At 41.7% G+C, this 19,494-nt stretch overlaps 1 protein-coding gene across 11 annotated transcripts in view; it reads left to right on the forward strand.

The window, feature by feature from the left end:
- The window catches only part of ZNF644 (zinc finger protein 644), an 81,302-nt gene extending 70,860 nt beyond the window's left edge, over window positions 1-10,442 (forward strand). For 9 of the 11 annotated variants that reach the window (XM_055815692.1, XM_055815694.1, XM_055815688.1 and 6 more), the window contains 2 exons: window positions 5,214-5,316; window positions 5,840-10,442. In XM_055815692.1, the coding sequence (XP_055671667.1) occupies window positions 5,214-5,316; window positions 5,840-6,032 (296 nt within the window). In that variant the 3' untranslated portion in view covers window positions 6,033-10,442. Of the gene's footprint in view, window positions 1-3,664; window positions 3,821-5,213; window positions 5,317-5,839 lie in introns of all 11 variants that reach the window. The other 2 variants (XM_055815695.1, XM_055815696.1) reach the window with 1 other exon arrangement.
- Window positions 10,443-19,494: the final 9,052 nt, after the last annotated feature.

Here is a 19,494-nt window from a genome sequence, read left to right on the forward strand (position 1 = left end):
TGGCATCAGCCTGGATCCTGTGTGGAGACAATGAAGATAGTTTTATACATGTTCTTCTTGTTTTCACAAAGCCTTTCTTTTATCTTCTAAAGTAAACATAACTACTGAAAAGAAATCATATTGGCTCAATATTTGTCTCAGTTTCTTGCTGCAATTAAATAGTTATGTGTAAACATGAATGCTGTAATTTCTGTAATTATTTGCCAACTGTGGGAGCTATCTAGGCATTACTGTTTAGTAAGAGAAACATAGTAATGTCTGCATGTCACCAAAGTGAGACCTTTCCTAGTGTTACGTTAGCTTACATACTAGTCTTCTGCTCAGTTTTTCAGTTGTCTGCGTGTTTTTGATACTGTTACCGTATTGCTTTTCTATCAGATGCCCTGCTTCTTCAGAGTCAGTAATTTGATCAAATCTCACCCTTTTTTTGTTTTGTTTTTCAAATGCACCTTGAACAGTTTTAGCAGTAATAATAGACGTAGTTAAGCACAATGGTAAATTTTGAGAATAGACTCAAGATCCTAGAAGTGAAACTTTCTAGGCTGTTGGCTGTTCAAGGTTAGTGTTTATTAAACTTAATTTGTGCCTATAGTTATGCTGTATGGATCCACTGTATAGCAAACGCCTGTCTAGGTTCATTTTGATAGTGACTGGCTTTTGTGTTAGTGCTTGTGTGATGGTCTTCAGAGGTCTGACTGGAACATTAATTTTTTTGTTTTGTTATGCAGTCCAATTTTGACCAATGTAATGATTTAATTGCTCATCCTGAGTAGATGCGACTTTCCTTCTATACTTATTTTGATGAATAGCAACGTGTAAGTGTTTCTCAGAGCATGTGGCAAACTTGCTTGTTTCTTCGGATTATCTTTAAAGCATTAGACAGACCTATGCAAAATCTTCAAAATGCATCTTACTCTTCTTGGCACAGTTGTGTATTCAGCTTCCTTCCTTTTCTTCTCTCCAGGCTTCTCTTCCCCCTGCCCCCAAAGTCTCTTAATACTCTTTTGCACCTTGGCTTTTTACATCTTTTCTTTGTTCACTCTTTTCACATACTCAGTCTCTTCTTACTGGCTGTCATCTTCCGGGAATCACCACTTTTTTCTTTGGTCTTTGCTTTTGTAATGGAGCCTGATTTTTCAGAAATTCGAGACAGAACAATAAAATACAGAGCAAGGAGTCTGGCCTTTGAGCCAGTGGTATGGCTGAAGTAGCAGTTCATGCAGCTGCTATGCTTCCAAATAATTTCTAATACTGCTTTGCCAAAATTGTAGCTTTGGGAAGTTTACTGTGGAAGCATATACAGCTACAGCAGAAATCAGATCTGCGGGCTTTGTGTGTCTTTATTCTGTGCTGTTACAGTTATAACTGATCAGCTGGCACAATGAGCTAATTTTTAGTGTCCTATAAAATCCTTCAGGGAGCAAATTACTGGAGGGTTTTTTAATGCATTTTACTGTGCAGTAATGATGAGGATAGATAGCAAGTGATAGAATTTGAGAAACTAGTGAATAAATATGCAAGAAAGATAATTCATTATTTTTTACTGGGTGGTGTTTATAAATGGTTAATTAGATCCATTTGTGCATTCAATTATTCAACTTGCGTTAGCTTACATTCACTATGACAAACATAATGAAGTCTGAATAAAGACCTAGCTTTGGTCTTCCTGAAATGAGAAGTATTCTATGTTGGGGGACATCAAGACAGAGCGTGCAAAGTATCATAGATGTACTTGACATTTGGTGTGAGGTTCAAAATTAATGGCATGAAGGACCTCTAATGGTGACTTTTCTAATTCATGTTCTCTTAGGCATGCACATTTCAGCCTCCTGTCTCCGTCTGCTTCATGGAAGCGGTCATGGAGGTAAAGAAGGCTTTTATATCTGCCTTTTTACCTAGCATGTATTTTTCTAAGTAGTGGGCTCTGAAGTTGAACTTGAGTGCCTCAAGGAGACTTCTCCAAAGTTTGTTTGTCTTTTGGTTTATATGGGTTCTTTCTCTGTCATGCTGTATCAGAAGTTTGATGAAGTGGTATAATTGGTTGTTTACTAAATGTTTTTGGAATAGCAATTAGGAAACACCAGGTGGCCAAACTTGAAGGAAGGAGGCTTCTTCCAAAAAGAGTTGGGCCTTTACAGGAAATGCAGGGTGGTAGTCTGGGAGCTGTGATAGCCACAAAGCAAGCGCTAATGGTAGGTAGTTCCTGCTTCTCTCTGGCAATTTGTTGCGATTTCCATGCAGCTTACTAGAGCTAAATTATGCTTGGTCTCGTCTGGGAAGTGCTAAAAACATACCTGCTGAGGAGGTCATGCTTTGTTACAGTAAAGGCATCAGAAGAGCAGTAACTAAGTTTTGTCAGAACATGGCTATGCTTTCTTACGGGTGGGGCAGTGGTGTGACTGATTTAATGCTTGCAAGCACTTGTAAGCATCATATGAAAAGAGTACTTCGGTGTATGCATGTGACTTCATTTAAATGTGTTGCTCTCTGGATAGACAAAAATGAAATTGTGACAGTTACCGGTACATGTATCTGATAACTCGTTTACGAATTACGGTTTTCCATCAGCTTTACCCAGATATTGCTCTTTCTCCACTTACATTCCTGCTCCATTGGAGTAACTTGAAAATGTACTTGTGCTGCTTTGTGCCCCATTAAAATGTGAAGGAATATGTTCACCAGATCAAAAGACAAAGGGAACAAAAAATACCCCTTGCAACAGCATCTTGCTTGGGCAAATCGGCTTCCAGTCTTAGTTAAGCTACTCTGAGAATGCATTGAGTGATCTGAATTTTTTTTCTTGACGTCTTTTACTGTGGTATTTTCTGTTCTTTGTTTTGTAGTTTCTTTATCTAGAGCCTCTCATAAACGGCTCGGGGAAGATGTCCATTCTTTTGTTTTCCTTGTGTTCTCATTGTTCTTGGAAAAGGTACCTTTCAGGGAAGTAGAAACTACCCCTCCTGGTGCATATGGCAGTTTCTGTGTTGCTGTCTATTTGACTGCACAGTAGTTCAGAGGGTTTTTAGAAGATGACACACAGGCACAAAAAGCCATTAGGTTTCAGGAACTCTGTTGCAGAGGACCAGTTCAGGTCTAGTTAGAAAGTGAAAGATCTCTGAAATGCTTGGGATGTATGTGAGTAGAATCTAATTTCTTGAGGGGAATGGATGTCTTAAGTTTGCCAACATGAAAGAAATAAGCCTGTTCTTGTTTCAAATGCATGTAGGCTTCTCTGGGAGGAGGAAACTGTGGTCTACTGCTTTTTTTTTTTTCTCTCATCTCAACTGACATCAACTAACTGACATCAGCTGCAACTCGTGGATATGTCTGCATTCAGATAATACTGACTTCTGTTTCCCTCCTTCCCATGATGTTCTGCAAAATCAGCAATGGCAAAGCTTTTGCTGTAATAACTGCTTCACATAAGCCACAGCTCATGCAAATAGTTCTCTTCAGAGAATGGGTTCTGGGTTTCAGTATTTTATCTGCTTACATTTGTGGTGATGTTGTTACTGATGTTGCGGTATGTAAAATATTTGTACTACTCGGTAGTTGCTACAGCCTGAAAGATGGTTAGCAGGTTTTTTCTTCCTGATTATATGAGGAATATGCTTTTGATGAGACCATAAAGCATTAAGAACCCCTTACCTATTCACTTTTCCAGAAGTTATCTTGGCCATTTCTGTCTCTCTCCCCCCCACCACCTTGGGTTACTGCCTTTATATCCAGACTGCTTTCATTGTTGCTGTCAGAAAAAATGCTGTTGAGCCTCATCTTCCTAATGATGGTTTGACCCAGGGTCTGAAGGAATTCTCTTTAGGTTGGTATCTGCTTTCTATTTTTATGATTAGTTCTCGGGTACCTTCAAACATCAAAAAGTCATTCTAATTTTTCTAGATATACTGTAGGAATCTTTAAAGCTGGGGATGGAACTGGGAAATGTCTCGTGTACCTACAACTTAAAAGTTTGGCTACAGGGTAAGAGCATGAGAGGTGCTCATCTGGACGATGTGAGAAAAATGAAGGATGCAATCAAGACTGTGTGTTCTTTAAATCAGCATGTTTTGCCTCACCAGATGATGTCTTATGCTTCAGAATACTAAGAGGTTTATTCTTCTGTTTTATATTACAGGAGTCAGACAAGTGTAACAATTTTTTAAGATGTTACTGCCAAGTTGCTTCAGTAGCATAGTGTTATGCCTTTTTGGTATCAAGTATACCACTTATTACTGTCTTTCAGGTTCTGTGGAGTTTTAGCGTTGGTGTCTTGTGTTTTGGAGTAGAGTAAAGCTAGAAATACTTCTCAGTTCAAGCAATCCCAAACTTACTGTTTTTTCTTGAGCTTTATCAGCTGTATTCATCATAACAATATTAACTTCGCTTAATCCCCTCATTCCCCAGCTCTGGCTCCTAGAATCTCCAGGTTTTGTTACAGATTCCTATTACACCTGTTTATGGGAGGTATGGACCTCAGTGCTAACTGAACACATTTGCTATGTGTTTCTTGTTCATACACATTTTCATACATAGTTTCAAATGCTAGACTGAATTTAAAAAGTGGCCTTGCCATCCCCATTTATTGTCCAAATACAAGCTCCCACTGCCAAGGATTAATACATAATTTTTATAAGGTGCATTAGAATTCAGGCAGGAGTAAGGGGGGAAGCTTCATATAACATTCTTAAATTAAAAGGACAAACTTTTGCTTTATGTTTGAAAATAAATGGCAGGTGTTATATTCAAACTAGCAATTCTTGATGGTATTAGCTGAAAGCTACAACTTCGTGAAATTGTAACTTGGTTGAACATGAGTCGTCTTATAATGGTACTTGAACTACTGAACAAATTCCAAGATTTTGACGGCGTTTTATACATGAAAGGGAGTTTCCAGTGGTGCTTTGCTTTTATATAATTCTGCAATAGGTTAGTAGGTCCTTGCTGATGCTAAAACAACAGTTTAATGCTGAATGTCAGTTATCTAGTCTTCTAAAGAGCAAGCACTGTGCTAAACTAAAAAAATAGCTTCATGTGTTTTGCCAGTAAGTTTCTTAGAGCATGCTGTAATTGTTTTGGATTTACATTATAATTACATGTAGAATAACAAGGAGGTAGATGTCTTTTCACTACTGCTATAGGGGATGCTTACTAAATATCTCTGTTTAGTTAACACTCGTTGAAGTATCACTTTCACATATGGAAATTTCTCTTCTTAGCTTTAGACTGTAAGCAAAAGAAGTCAAGGTCAAGATCCGGAAGCAAGAAAAAAATGCTGCCTTTACCTCATAGTGCTGACGAAGTTTACATACTCAGATGCAGGTACATAGGCTTATTTTAATTGAAAGAACACATTCCTAAAGGCTTGCTAATTTTAATCCTGAGACTGTATCCTGTGAATGTTTGTGATTAAATTGAATAATAAGAGGGGGGAAGCAATTGCCTATTTTCATTAATTTGAACAAAAGAACTTGAATCAGTCATATTTGGATATTAGGTTGCCAGCTGTTTTCTCTAACTAAAATCTTACTGGTCATGTCTGAGTAATATTCTCTCCTTCAAAATAAACCTTACATAAGAACAACAGATTATTATTGCAGCGTTAAAAATGTAAGAAATGTAAAAAGAAAAAGTAAGAATGTAAAAAAAAAAAAAAATGCAGTTTTTTCATGCTGACGTTTCCTATAATATAATATAAATGAACTCAGTTACTAAGGTTTTCAGCTAAAATACGTAAAAACAAACTTTAAAAGAAAATCAGGACTTCCCACTCAATGTCTTTTATGTTATAATTTTACAGTAAAGCTAGATATATCTTGATGGAATAATTTTAATATTTGCATAGGTTTTGTGGTCTGGTCTTTCGAGGACCTTTGTCTGTTCAAGAAGACTGGATAAAGCACTTGCAGCGACACATTGTCAACGCAAATCTTCCACGGACTGGAGCTGGCATGGTTGAAGTCACATCACTACTTAAAAAGCCTGCTTCAATTACTGAAACTTCATTTTCTTTACTGATGGCAGAAGCAGCATCATAGAACAAGGAAACGTTTTAAATTTTAATTGGATGTAAATTTGAAATTCTTTGTCATTTTTTAAAATAAATTGCTACACTAAATTATGTTTATAAATGCTAAAGACAGAAAAATAGAGGAAGTGGATTACAGTAACATCAAACTAAATTGAATACTTAACAGTTACAGTAAGTAGTCTTTATATTTTATATAGGGTGGAAGATGTGTTTTTAAGGTTTATTATGTTTTTGTCAGTTACTGTGTTCACTATCAATACAAGACCATTACATGTATGGCAGCCATTTTTAAATTGTTGCACATGGGTACTTAAAAGACAGATTTTAATAAAGCAAAGAAACCATGTTCTCTTCAGTGTTACCCAAATCAAGGCTCTGTTTATTCCAAAAAGAATTACATAGTAAAATAAGATATTATTATATTTTGTTTGTATGTATGTAGTGTTTTGTATAATACCAAGAACTGCTAATACAATTTACTCAACTTAGGGCATTAAATATCATGTACTTCATAGTTCAAGAGACTGTTTCATTCAAATAGGGCAATTAGTACTCTTCTATCTAGGTGTGTACGTGTTTTTTTTAAATCACATGAGGCTTTTTGTACTAAAAAGTGGAGGGAAACTTGTTTAAACAAATTTCTAAGAGAAATATGTACATAATACTGGAAATTTGTGGTAAGGAAATATTCTTTACTTCAGTTGCATTTCTCACTGACAATAAAGTGGTGCATCCATGCTACCTCCTACTTGTCAACAAAGATGGTATTTACCCTTAAGTTTTTGTATCATAGTAGATTCAATCCAGCTATCTTTATTACAAAGCATCTTTTTGTTAACAAGTTTGTTTCTTTATGATGATTTACTTAAAGTCTGACTTGCTTACAGAAGTTTGCCTCTCTACTATTTTATTTAACACTGTAGAAATGTACTAATAAGCATTGCTCACTACACGGTTAGAGTAGACTTTTCATTTATAATTCTGTTTAAAAGATTGATCATTTTAGAAAATTTGAACACAGATTGAAATGTTTCTACATATGAAGAGAATGTTTACAACTTAAATTTTAGAGCTTGTTTTGGATGTGATTATATGTATGAAAACTGTAACACTATGCTCATGCTAAGGACCTACTTACAGAATTACTGAAATAAATGTGCTGTGAGGATGGAAATATGGTGCAGGTGTCTTGGTCATGCTGAATTGTGTTTGTTCATTTAAACTGTTTTCAGAACATGATTTTTGTTTAAATCAAATTAGATTCCTCTACAAATCAATTTTGTATGCAAGTAACATTTCATTTTACTCATATAGGGTAACCGATACTGTAGTTAAGCCAAGGATATGCATTGATATTTTCTTTATATGTAAATAAAGTTAAAAGCAGTTAAAACAAGAGGAGTATTTTGGTAGAGTATATACATACCTCACTGCCAGTGAAATTGCTTTCCTATGGTATATCTCCTTACCAGAAAAATCTCTAAATAAAAAGGTTTAAATAAAATCTAAATGTCTATAATGTGAAGCATTTATTTGCATTGTGTGAATTAAGTTTGTGAAATTGATTTGTCTTGCTTGAGATTAGAATCTTCTCATGATCTTAAGTAAAAGTACATTTACTTGCAATAAACTGACTTGTTCACAGACACATTACATTTGATTGGTGGAAAATATGAATAAATGTCTGTCTTCCTGTATGTGCATGGTTCAGAGGTAACACACAAGGCTTGTTAACGGTCTGGTAAAAATAGGTGGGTTAGAAATGCACAGCTGTACAGGACAGTCCTGAGACAAAGCCATCCTCGCTCTGTCAAGGCTATCATTAAATGAGTGATATTGGGCGTTTTACTGTACACGTTGCTACAGATAACTTCAGCTTTATTGACAAAATTTATTCCCTTTTTTTTTTTTTAACTGGGAAAGCTGTATCGGTTCATTTAAAGGCTGGAGAAAAAAATACTTTAGAGATTTTAGGAAAGGTAACTGGGATGTTGAAGTGTATTGCAGACAAATTATATGTATGCAGACTAACGAATTTCTAAATTTGTGGATGATTGTGGGGGGGGTTTATATGCTGTGAAAATGGAAGAGTAGCAGCAATGTGTGGAAACGGAATAGAGGGAAGTGATCAGATCACCTTGAATGTTTATAATGCTTTAATAGAGTGCTTGTTTACCTTTCTCACCAAAAAGGGTGCTTGTAAGAGCACCGTATTTTGTGGCTGTTTAACAGATGAAAAAATCAATTGAGTGCAAATGATATTTATCTAGTATTGTTAAGAAAGCTTGTGAGGTGAAGCCATACCATGCAGAATTCTGCATTAGCAAAAAAACTCTATTAGGTTCATAATAATAATAAAAACTAGTTAATTCTATTTAATTCATTAAACCCCAATAGTGAGCTGCTTTGTGTAACACTAAAATGCAAGGTTGTGTCTGCAGAGCAGGGAGCTAGCTCAAGGCCTGATTATTTTCCAAAATGAGATTCTTTTGATCAGGAGCAGCAGTTTGCAGTGGCAGGCTTTCTGAGTGGGTGCGCTGGAGCTGTGTACCCTGCTTGCATCAGATCCTTGGCAATACAGTTTGAAATAATCAGAAGAGTTCTACAATTTCTGTATATATTAAGTTAATTGCATATATGGTTGATACAGACTGAATGATCTTCTTAAAACAAAACTGACTACCCTTAAGCTTTCTTTAGCCTCCAGTCCTCAAATGGGGCTCTTCATTTTCTTGGTTTCTGTTGTTTGGAAATACAGATCTTCTGTCACTGCCTGCAAGGAGATACAAATTCCCCTTTCCAGAGTGACAGAGATTCTAAATAATCTGATGATAGAACAGAGTTAATTAAATCTCTATATTATATGAATCTCATGTTTTGAGATGTGTGGCTTGAGAGGCAGTGTGGCAGTCTGTGCTGAAGAACTGGGCTTCCAGAACTGCACGTATAAACACGAGTGTTAGTCTGTTCACGTTGGCTAGATTGCTGTGGGGTAAAGGCTAGCGTAGTGATTTTTATTTGGTTGATTTTGGTTCATTATCATAATCTTATGTGTTTCTGGAGTTACTCTAGTGTCTGGTAAAGGTCTCTTTAAGTAGCAGCCTCTGGAAAATTATGACAAAATTTTGAGAATGCTTAGAGAAACCTGGAAATCATAGAAGACCCCACCTCCCACATTTTGTAAGATGGCCTATATCCCTTAGCTCCAGTGATACTTCCAAATCATCTTAAAAAATTAAAACTCTGTTTGCATTCCTTGAAATTATGTTTCTGCAGGATCTCCAAAAGGCGATTTTAAAGTGCCTGTGGTAGCCACTGCCCAGTGGTAGCATGTTCAGGCTGTATGCATGGAAAATAGGAGATGGAGGCAAGTGGATAACAAATGTTGGCTCACAAAGATCCCTGGGCATTTGCTTCTGTTTGCCATATACTGCTTCATGTGGATTGTGTGACTTGTATTAGGCGGGCTGCTCCCGCAAGCCGAGGTGGTCCAGCTCTGCCTGCAGATCAGCTCAGACCTCCCCAGGGCTTGCCTCACCCGGCCGGTGGCGTCAGGAGATGAGCTGCTGGCTCTTCTCAAGGGGAGAGGAAGCACAGGCCAGACAGTAGGTAACGCTAGCTACTGGGGAAGGAGAGCGGGCACCTAACGTGCCAGAGATGGGCGACTCTTAACGGCTGGGGCTTGTGCCCTGGGCCAGGCTGTGTTTGAGCTGTGTGCCGGTTCAAAGTTCTACCTTTTCAGCCACACTCAGGGAGATCACCAAGGTCTTTGAGGTAAGTGGCTCACAGGAGGAACGCGAGTGGTGAATTAGGGCTCAGAGAGGTGCATCCACCCAAAGTTTTCCAAAGGTCAGCGCCACAGGATGGGGGTGGCGAGGTCGGTTCCTGCAAAAGTGTTTTGACTCCAGTGCTTTGTCTGGGCCGGTTGTGGGGCTGGATTGCCTGCATGTCACTAGTGCTTTAAAGAAGTGTTATTCATTAAATCTACCAGATTCTGAAAACCTACAGAAGATATAAGTTTGTTGCGCAAATGTGGAAAAATTAACAGCAAATAACAAGTACTTTCTTCTAACTCCATGTGAGGGCTGTGAACAAAGCCTGTTTAGTTGAGCACCGTGGTCAACAGACTTCCACTTTTTATCACAGTAGTTAATGGCCTGGATACTTAAACACCAGTTTCATATTAAAATAAAAAAAAGGGGTTTATAGTTTTGACTTTGTTTTTTTTAAAAAAATCTTTTTAGGGTGGTACGTACTTAAAAAAGCCAACTGCATTATGATTTCAGATATTTGAATCCACCATGCTTTGTAGGTGCTGTTGCCTGATACATGGGTAGCAATTTTGATGTAATGGAAACATTTGGCCGTAGTGCCAGGTCTGTAATCTCTTGCAATAAAATGTTCCTTTTTAACACCACAGGCTTCTTGGTGTTCTTCCCGTTGTTCGGAGGTGAGCCACACAGCGTGTGTCACTTAACTGGGGGACTTCCACCCTAACGTGGGTGTGTGGCAAGACAGGGCGGCTTTGCTGGCTGTAGCCGCCTGAAAATGCAGAGGTGAGGCAAGGAGAGGGTGGTTACATCCCAGTATTGGAGACCAAGGGTTGGTGGCGAAGGGAACATCACCAGAGCCAGGGGCCCAAATCTGGATCCGAATCACAAATAACAGCAGCTCTCATTAGCACACATCCTCCCGCTTCTTGCTTTGCACAGTCTCATTTTGCTGATGCCTTCTTTCCCAGTTAGAAGCAGTTTTTCCCTACAATGCTCGCCGTGCGGTGGCTTCCACACATACTTGGACCCAGAGTATTCTGGAAAACCCAGTCTGCCTGGCACTCCACAACAAATTCCCCACAGTCTCCTGCTGCAGCACAAAAGGATTCATTGCCATGCCGCAAGCAGTCACACACACATGCTGTAAGAACAAAAATGAAGAGATAATAAAATTCAGCGTAGAAGAGCGTTGGGGTGGTTGGTTGGTTGTTTAAACAAGGGCTGGAGTGGGGGTTCCCTCCACACTGTCCTACTAGGGCTGATATTCCAGTGCTGCTCGTTCTCATTTCTAGTTGCACTATAGGCTGATAAAATTGTATTTGAAAAAGCGAAACGAGGCAGCCCTCTGACTTCAGCACCCTATTCGCCTATTAAGATTTGAACATGTCAGCAAACAGCTTTCTCATAAAACGTGGTGGCACTCACATGCATCAGGTGGAAGAACCTTGTGGTCCAAGTAGCTGCGAGTGGCTGCAGCGCTTTCCCTTTGGGAGCCATTCTGGCTGCCTTAGCTCAAGTGCGGGCAGTGCCAGGGTGCCAGCACGGGGAGGGGGGGCTGTGTGGGGTGGTGCTGGTTATGGAGGTGGTGTGCCCATCTTGCCTGAAGGCTAACATGCTGTTATTTTGGCTAGAAATAAAAAATGGATTAACTGCACCCCTGTTGGGGTGCGCTTCTCTAGGTGGAGGCAAAGTTTGTTACAAAAGCTGAAAGACCTTTCTTGTGCAGGCTCTGCACGCTCCTTTTATTACAATTAAAACCCAACAAATAGCATCCTTGGTGACTGTGAGCCCACAGGCCTCAGAATTACAGCTCTTGCTGTCCAGTGGGGGAACGAAGAGAGCCCTAGAGCCTTCTTACAGATCCAAAGTGCTTGTACCATACATGTTGTATAAATCGCAACACTGGTGGGCTCTCTGTCTGTGCTATATTTTCACTTATAAGTACACTTTCAACTTGTAAGCTCTGAGCTTTACATACCAGGTGATGATAATCTCTGTACTTTTGTGTCAGAGACCTGCAACATGAAACATGTTTACGTGATGTTTATGGTGCATGTTCCCAAACATAATCTACCGCTAGTAAAAAATCTGTTTGTTGGAAATGTGAAACTTCATGTTTAAACATTTGATTATGTGTCTTCAAGCCAGCAGTAGCTGTGAATCATGTTTGTAGCTCTCTGTGAAACTCATCCAAATCCATCCTCACTGCTGCAGCAACAAATGCTGAAGCTTCGAATCCCATTGTGCTCTTTGAAATGGCTTCAGAAAAGAAGTGACTGATAAAGCAGAATGCAAGCTAACACCATTAACCTGTGTTCTAACCGAATAAGGCACTGTGTGTCACCCAGGTACAAGTCTTGCTGACAAGAAATAGTTCTTTCATCTGTCTCTTCCCTGAAAAAAAAAACAATTGTGTGGAAGCAGGAGAAAGAAAATAGCCTTATTTGGATAAAGAAGCAGTGGAAACAATCTTTTAAAAACAAACAAACAGACAAAAACCCCATAGGTTGAAACAGAAACTGCAAACAGGAGAAGACAGCGTAAGCCTGAGGTTGACACTTGTTTTGTAGTCCCCGAAATCCAGCTGATGGCTGCGTTTGCTGTGCCTCCAAATCTTCGGGGGTGCGGTTGGGCTCCTGGCACAGAGGAGGTTAGGGCAAATATTATCCTTAGCTGAACAGTCAAGGAATAAGTTTTAACCCCAAACCGTTAAAGAAATAGGCAGTGACAGGGAAAAGAGGCTTTAAATCTGATTTCTTGTGTTGAACATCAGCCATACCCATTCCCTTTGCCGTCTGGAGTACATTTACTGATGCTTTTTAAGTGCTGTATATAAATCCATAGACGCTTGGTCCAGTCATGAAGGAACATGAGCTCCTCTTCCCACATCTGGCCTCACTCACAACCTTGTACAGAAATCTGAATTTTCCAGGTTCTGTCCGTGTAGGGACTACCATTCCCTGCCTCCAAAAAAATCTCTCCTCTTTACTATTTGGTATGCAGCATTTTATAATGTTCTCTTCTCACTGAAATAACCTCCACTACTAAACCCAGTGTTCTCTGGCTGCAGCTGACCGTGAGTGCTAATAAACGACTAAAGACCCTGACCCAGAATGCGAGTGTTCTTCCAGGATCCCAAACTCATTTCTGTGCCCTCAGGCCTGGGTTCCCATCTGGGGACAGTACTTAGCTGCGTCTCACTGGGCTGCTAACCTGACCGTTTTCATTATCTTCATTCCTAGCTTGGTTTGTTTTCCCTTTCCTCAGTTTTTGCTTATATCCACATTTGCTTTTTCTTCCTCATTTTTCATCTCTATTGTTCTTTAGGACTTTATTTTACCACTGACTACCAGTGATGAAGCTTTTTTGGGGAAAATCCTATAAGCTAGATCCCTGTGAACACAGACAGAGTACTGCTTAATATTCTTAAAAGCATAGCTAATGGCCTGATTTGTGATTTATTTTATATGGCCACAGTAGCTATCTGTACCTAAGTGGTGGGAGGAGGAGGAGGAATTTTTTTGATTTTAGAGTGATTTTGGAAGAGGAATTACACAGAACAAAAATCCCAAGTTACAGAGTTGGTACCAGCCCAGGACTCCGGAGCTGAGGCTGCTGTTGGGAGCTGAATTCTCACCTCACGAGTTACCTTACCTGGCATGAATCCAGCTGGGGAAGTAAACATTTTGTGCTCTTTCTGTTTTGTCTGCATAAAAGCAGATTACTGGCTTTTCTTACTTTTTTTCTTTGTTTTCTTTTTCTTTTTTTTTTTCCTGACAGCCTTTCTGAAACCATAGAAGTATTTAGAAAATTGAGCATTTGCTTGAACAATTTTTATGAACAAGCAGCTGGTTAGCTTCTTTGAGCAAAACGAAACAGGGATATCTATTAAAAACTGGTAAAAACATATTGGAGGTAAGAATCTCAGCCCAATTACGAGTAAATTACAAATAGGATAACATTAAATTCTTAGGAAATTAAACTGTGATTTCAGATTTAGATGCAGAAATGCGCCAGGAGTATGTGAGCAGCCCTCTCCACTGCCAACAGCAAACAAAATCAGCAGCCCACAGGTTTCGGTAATTCCCTGCAATATGCAGCAGCTGGCACAGAATTTCATAAAGGGTGGGGAGAACAGAGGGATGCCCTGCATTCCCGTCACTCCTGCTCTAACGTGTGCTGGGCTGTGGAAGTTGTATGGTGGCCTGGACTACCTTGGAAACTGAAAGTGGCAGGTGTGTCACACAAAAGTACCTGCTATCATAGCAGCCAGGTTTACAGTGGACACATCTGTAGCCTTTTTCTCCGTTGAAGCAGTAGATGCTTATTTTGCTGTTGCCTTCCAGGCTTCAGACATCCTCCCTGCCTTAACAGGCTGAAAGTGTCAATCCTGGCTATCTAGTGCTGGACACTTGGCTAGTGTCCTGGTCTTGGGTCAGTCCCTGAATGGCTGGTGAGAGCTCCCCATCCTTCAGCAGTCAAGGCTGGGTTTGGATTTAGGTGCTGTACTGGGTTTGCGTGGCAAGGTTTGGTAGTGGGGAGGCCACAGGGGTGGCTTCTCTGAGGAGCTGCCAGAAGCTTCCCCCATGTCCAATGGAGCCAGTGCCAGCCGGCTCCGAGACAGACCCACCGCTGGCCGAGGCCGAGCCCATCAGCAATGGTGGTAGCATCTCTGTGAGAAAGTATTTAAGAAAGGGAGAAAAACTGCACACCAGCCAGAGAGAGGAGTGAGAATATGTGAAGGCACCAGCTCTGCAGACACCAGAGCCAGCGCAGGAGGGACAGGAGGTGCTCCAGGCACTAGAGCAGAGGTTCCCCCCCAGCCCATGGTGAAGACCCTGGTGAGGCAGGCTGTGCCCCTCAGCCCGTGGAAGTTCACAGTGGAGCAGATCCCACCTGCAGCCCAGGGAGGTTCACAGTAGAGCAGATCCCACCTGCAGCCCAGGGAGGTTCACAGTGGAGCAGATCCCACCTGCAGCCCAGGGAGGTTCACAGTGGAGCAGATCCCACCTGCAGCCCAGGGAGGTTCACAGTGGAGCAGATCCCACCTGCAGCCCAGGGAGGACCCCGTGCCAGAGCAGGGGATGCCTGAAGGAGGCTGTGACCCCACGGGCAGCCTGTGCTGGAGCAGGGTCCTGGCAGGACCCATGGAGAGAGGAGCCCAGGCTGGAGCGGGTCTGCTGGCAGGGCTTGTGACCCCACGGGGGACCCACGCTGCAGCAGTCTGCTCCTAAAGGACTGCAGCCCATGGAAGGGACCCACGCTGGAGCAGTTTGTGAAGGATTGTCTCCCGTGGGACGGACCCCATGCTGGAGCAGGGGAAGAGTGTGAGGGGTCCTCCCCCCTGCAGAGGAAGGAGCAGCAGAGGCAAAGTGTGGTGACCTGACCACAGCCTCCATTCCCCCCCATCCCCCTGCACCACTGTGGGGAGGAGGCAGAGAAATTTGGGAGTGAAGTTAAGCCCAGGAAGAAGGGAGGGGTGGAGGGAAGGCATTTTAAGATTTAGGTTTTATTTCTCATTATCTTACTCTCATTTGATTGGTAATAAATTAAATTAATTTTCCCCAAGTAGAGTCTGTTTTGCCTGTGATGGTAATTGCTGAGTGATCTCTCCCTGTCCTTATCCTGACCCATAGATCTCTCACTAAATTTTCTCCCCCGGCCGGTTGAGGAGGGGAGGGACAGGGCAGCTTTGCTGGGCACCTGGGGTGCAGCCAGGCTCAGCCCAGCACAGGTGCTTTATTCCAGCTGGCTCTGAGGATCTGACCCAAGCTGGCAAATCTGTTCTGCTTGTTGCTGTTACTACTGTGCACAGAGAGAAAGCTCCGGCCAGTTTGGGATCACAATAAAAATTGAGCAGTGACTGAAAATTGAACCAGATGTGTGCAGAGCTACAACTGCTTCAGGCTCCGGCTTCCAACGATTGGCAGCACGTGCTGCCCGCAGCCAGCGCCGGTGTTTGCTGCTGTTGAGGGAAGCTCATCTACCACCAGAAAAAATCTGAACGCTTTCCCTACTTTTTTTTGAACTTCCCCTGCATCATGTACTTTCTGTCCCTTTGCCCTGCCCCCAGGAGACTGCTAGTCATCTCGGTTTTACCTAGAAAAGTTCTCATTAAAAGCCTGTGTTAATTCTGGAAGGCTTGCAAAGGTGAGATTTCTTACCCCTCCTCACCCTGCAGATCTAAACTAATTCCCTACCCGAAGGTGGTCTCTGCCTGCACGGGTTAATGAGCCCATCTCCAGTTCTATACCTAGGAACCAAATCAAATTAAATAAGTATAAATGCAGCCTTTCACCGCATCAGTGCTTTTCCTTGGTTAACAGTCAAAATTATTTTGATTTCCCTCGACAAGGAAGCCATGAAAACAAGCTCAGCAGTCGTGTTTAGCCACAGTTGGTGCTGCTGCGGGAAAATGGGGAATGGCAAAGCCGTGGCCAAGGGTGGTGCTGTGGACACACTGAACAAAGCCACGTCCTAGTCCTTCAGCTTTCCTGAGCATTAAGTTTTCCATTAATGTCCTCGTGATCTCTGACCTGATTAGTGCTGGGAGCTAATTGGATAGGAGAGAGGAATTGTGTCTACTGCTAAAAAAACTGCTCAGAAAAAGAACTGGTGTCGGTCATCAGAAGTTAGTGAAATGCATGTCCTTTAAAATACTCTATTTGAGAAGCTAATTGGTGGAGAATAATAAATGCAAACATAGTATCTTTGAAAAACAGGTGCAGCTGATGTCTCACATGGAAATATATATTGATACTTCAAGATCAGGCGTTATGTAAGAAAACAGCGTAAGTGATTCAACTACTTCAGGGACCCAACAGATGTACCTGCTGTTTCCAAAAAACAAATGCATGTAAACCTGAACATGTTGTTGTCTCTCTGCCACATAAAAAATGGCTTATGCTATAGAATGGGAAATGCAAGATAAAAAGGAGAGAGTTATCTCACTGCAGTATTTTCATTAGGATTGTGCAAGATAAGTAATTTCCTACAAAATGGGAGGGGGAGCAAGCTGTGGAACCCGCATGTGCTGCAGCAAGGCTGGTAATTAGAATGTAGCTAGGCAAAACCACAAGGGGGTATGTAATAAAAGAAAGCTTTAATGTGATTTAAATACCGTGACGGAGTTGCGTTCAGTGACAGCCTGGTCACCCAGCGCAGCGCGTCGTCCCCTGCTATAGAGATGTGCTCCTGCAAGAGGCTGCTGCACCGGCCATCTGGCTGGGCGGCGGGAGCGCAGCGCGGGGCGGCACGCCTGTCCCGCTGGGACACACCGAATTTGCTTTCATGTGGGCACAGCATCTTCTCCTAACAAAAGCTTGAACGTGGCCCCGATTTTGCCTCATGTGGGAGTATGTCATTCAAAAGAGATTAAACCCAAAGATATAGTGTATTTTGGACACATGCCTATAAATGTCCTTCACGCACTCGTATTGCTCACGAGTGTGGCGGGGAATGCGTGGGGCACGCGGGCTGCGAGGGCATTACGCCCTTGCTCAGGAAAGCTGGTAAGGGTGTACGGTGTGCCCACAGCTACAGAATTGCGGCAGCCACAAGGACGTGCGAGCTGGGCTTCCTTTCTCGATCACTTCCCTTTGGTGGAGCACTTCTGCTTCCAAGTCCTTTAAAAAGGCACGGGTTTTCCCACTGTCTGTATTTTAATGGGGTTTTTTGTTTTGTTTTTTGGGGTTTTTTTGTAATCATCTGGTTTCTTCTTGGCAGCGTGTGATGGATGTGATTATGGGTGTGGGGTGATGTATTTGCTTCCTCTTCTGAACTTCTTGTGCCATCTACTAACTGCTCCCCAAGTCTGGAGTGGGCGTGTGTTGCTATCCTTTAAAGCGTAATGGATTTATTTACCTTCTGCTGGTCCTCAAACAGCCACTATCGCTAACAGCAGGCAGGGAAGCTCCTTCTTCTGAAGTCCCAGCCCAAGCCACCCTGTGCTCCTCCTGGGAAGCAACAACTTTGAGAATGGATCTCAGCTACTTGTCTCCCTGCTTTTCCTGTCAACCCTTGTCTTGGGTCTGATGGGAATTTTCCCCTTACATCTCCCTCCCTCTGACAGTACCATGTTTAAAAAATAGGCTTTTTCCCCTTGCATGCCGCAAATCCATAGGCATAATGTTGCCTGTATTTGTAAGACGCTATCTGGGCCACACAGTTTTGTTAGTCAAAATTATTCTGTGAAGTAAACAAGTAACTGGATAATTTATACACATAACAAACAATTCTATAAACAGTTTCTGTAAGTTAAATATTTTAAATTTAAATATTTAAATAATTTTTTTTTCCCCAGAAAGTGGGTGGGTTTTGGATTGTGCACCCATGTAAAGGACAAACTACGTGGACAAAGGCACAATTTAAAGGCAAAGGAGATACTGGAGTTGCAGAAATCTTAACACTTCACCTGAACAGAGAGGAACGCCCAAATATGTCAGCAAAGCAGATATTAGCTAACGCTGGAGCTCTCTAGAAAGATCTTCTCAGCTCTGCTGTGGTCAGTACCAGGAACAGTTATTCCAGCCAAACACACTTGATTTGTATCTTCTGCTTGCTTGGTCGCAGCATGAATAAGGCAAAAAGGTGTTTCATGCCCTGCTTGGGCTGATGCAGCAAAAGCTTTCACCATGTGAAATTCCTGAAGGCAATGACTCTTGGTCATGGGTGATACTGTCATAATGAAGAATTTTGGGAAGTGAAGTGGTCAGACCAGATCAATGGCCCAAAGACGCAGTGATCCCTACACCAAGGGCTATAATGTCCATGTATTGCCATGTGCTAAGGCAACACTAGGCAGAGCAGAGTCAGGGACCTGAAATTCTGCAAGACTGGTGATGCTTGCGGAGCAGGAAGTACGCTGTCTTTGTCTTGCTCTTGTTTGCCCCAGATCCTGTTTGCTGAATGAACTATTCTGGAACAGACATGGATTCTGGTGGAGTTTAATGGGTGGCCATGCTGCTGCTCAGATTGTGATCTTGGTTTCCTCATTTTAGGTTGTGCTTTTTCCTTTAACCTGCATTTCACTGGCTTTATATGTTGATTTTCAAGCATAATGAGTACTCTGAAATGAGTAGCATCAAAAGAGGAATCAGATTAGCTCTTTAAGTTTTACTGTGTGTGGCTTGGAGTGAATGAGAGGGCTGACACCAAGTGTGTTGAGCTGCGTGTCTCAGTTGATGGAGATACTGACGTTCTGTCTCTGTGCAGCTGAGATGTTCAGTTATTTCTGAACAGTCACTCATCATGTTGGATGTTGCTGCTGCTGTTCTCAAGGAAAGTTGGTAGAAAAGTACTTCTCGGGAGGTTTTTTTGTACTCAAAGAGGATGGAGGCAGGCAATGATACAAATATCAGCTTTGAGAACAAAACTAGATAATCTGGAAAACTGTCGGTGATGGATAGTAGGCCTCCAGGCCACTGGATTCCTAACTGTCCTGGGCTGTGTTTAAACATGTCATCAGCGTTAAGGGAAAAACAACTGTTCTCTATAATATTCCAATAAAATATCTTGCAGACCTCAAGGTCCTTTCCAGCACCTGTATATAACCAGGGTAGATGAATCATTAAGAGATGGTGCAGATACAGTAATTTGGATGCTGGATCGAAGTTTCATTGGGACGGAGATTGTATGAAGCAGGCTGGCACAGGTACGGGCTCTATCTGTGACATACTGAGCAACAACTGTGGCAAA

The sequence above is a fragment of the Falco peregrinus genome, chromosome 10 (assembly GCF_023634155.1).
Source record: "Falco peregrinus isolate bFalPer1 chromosome 10, bFalPer1.pri, whole genome shotgun sequence".
Classification (NCBI taxonomy): Eukaryota; Metazoa; Chordata; class Aves; order Falconiformes; family Falconidae; genus Falco; species Falco peregrinus.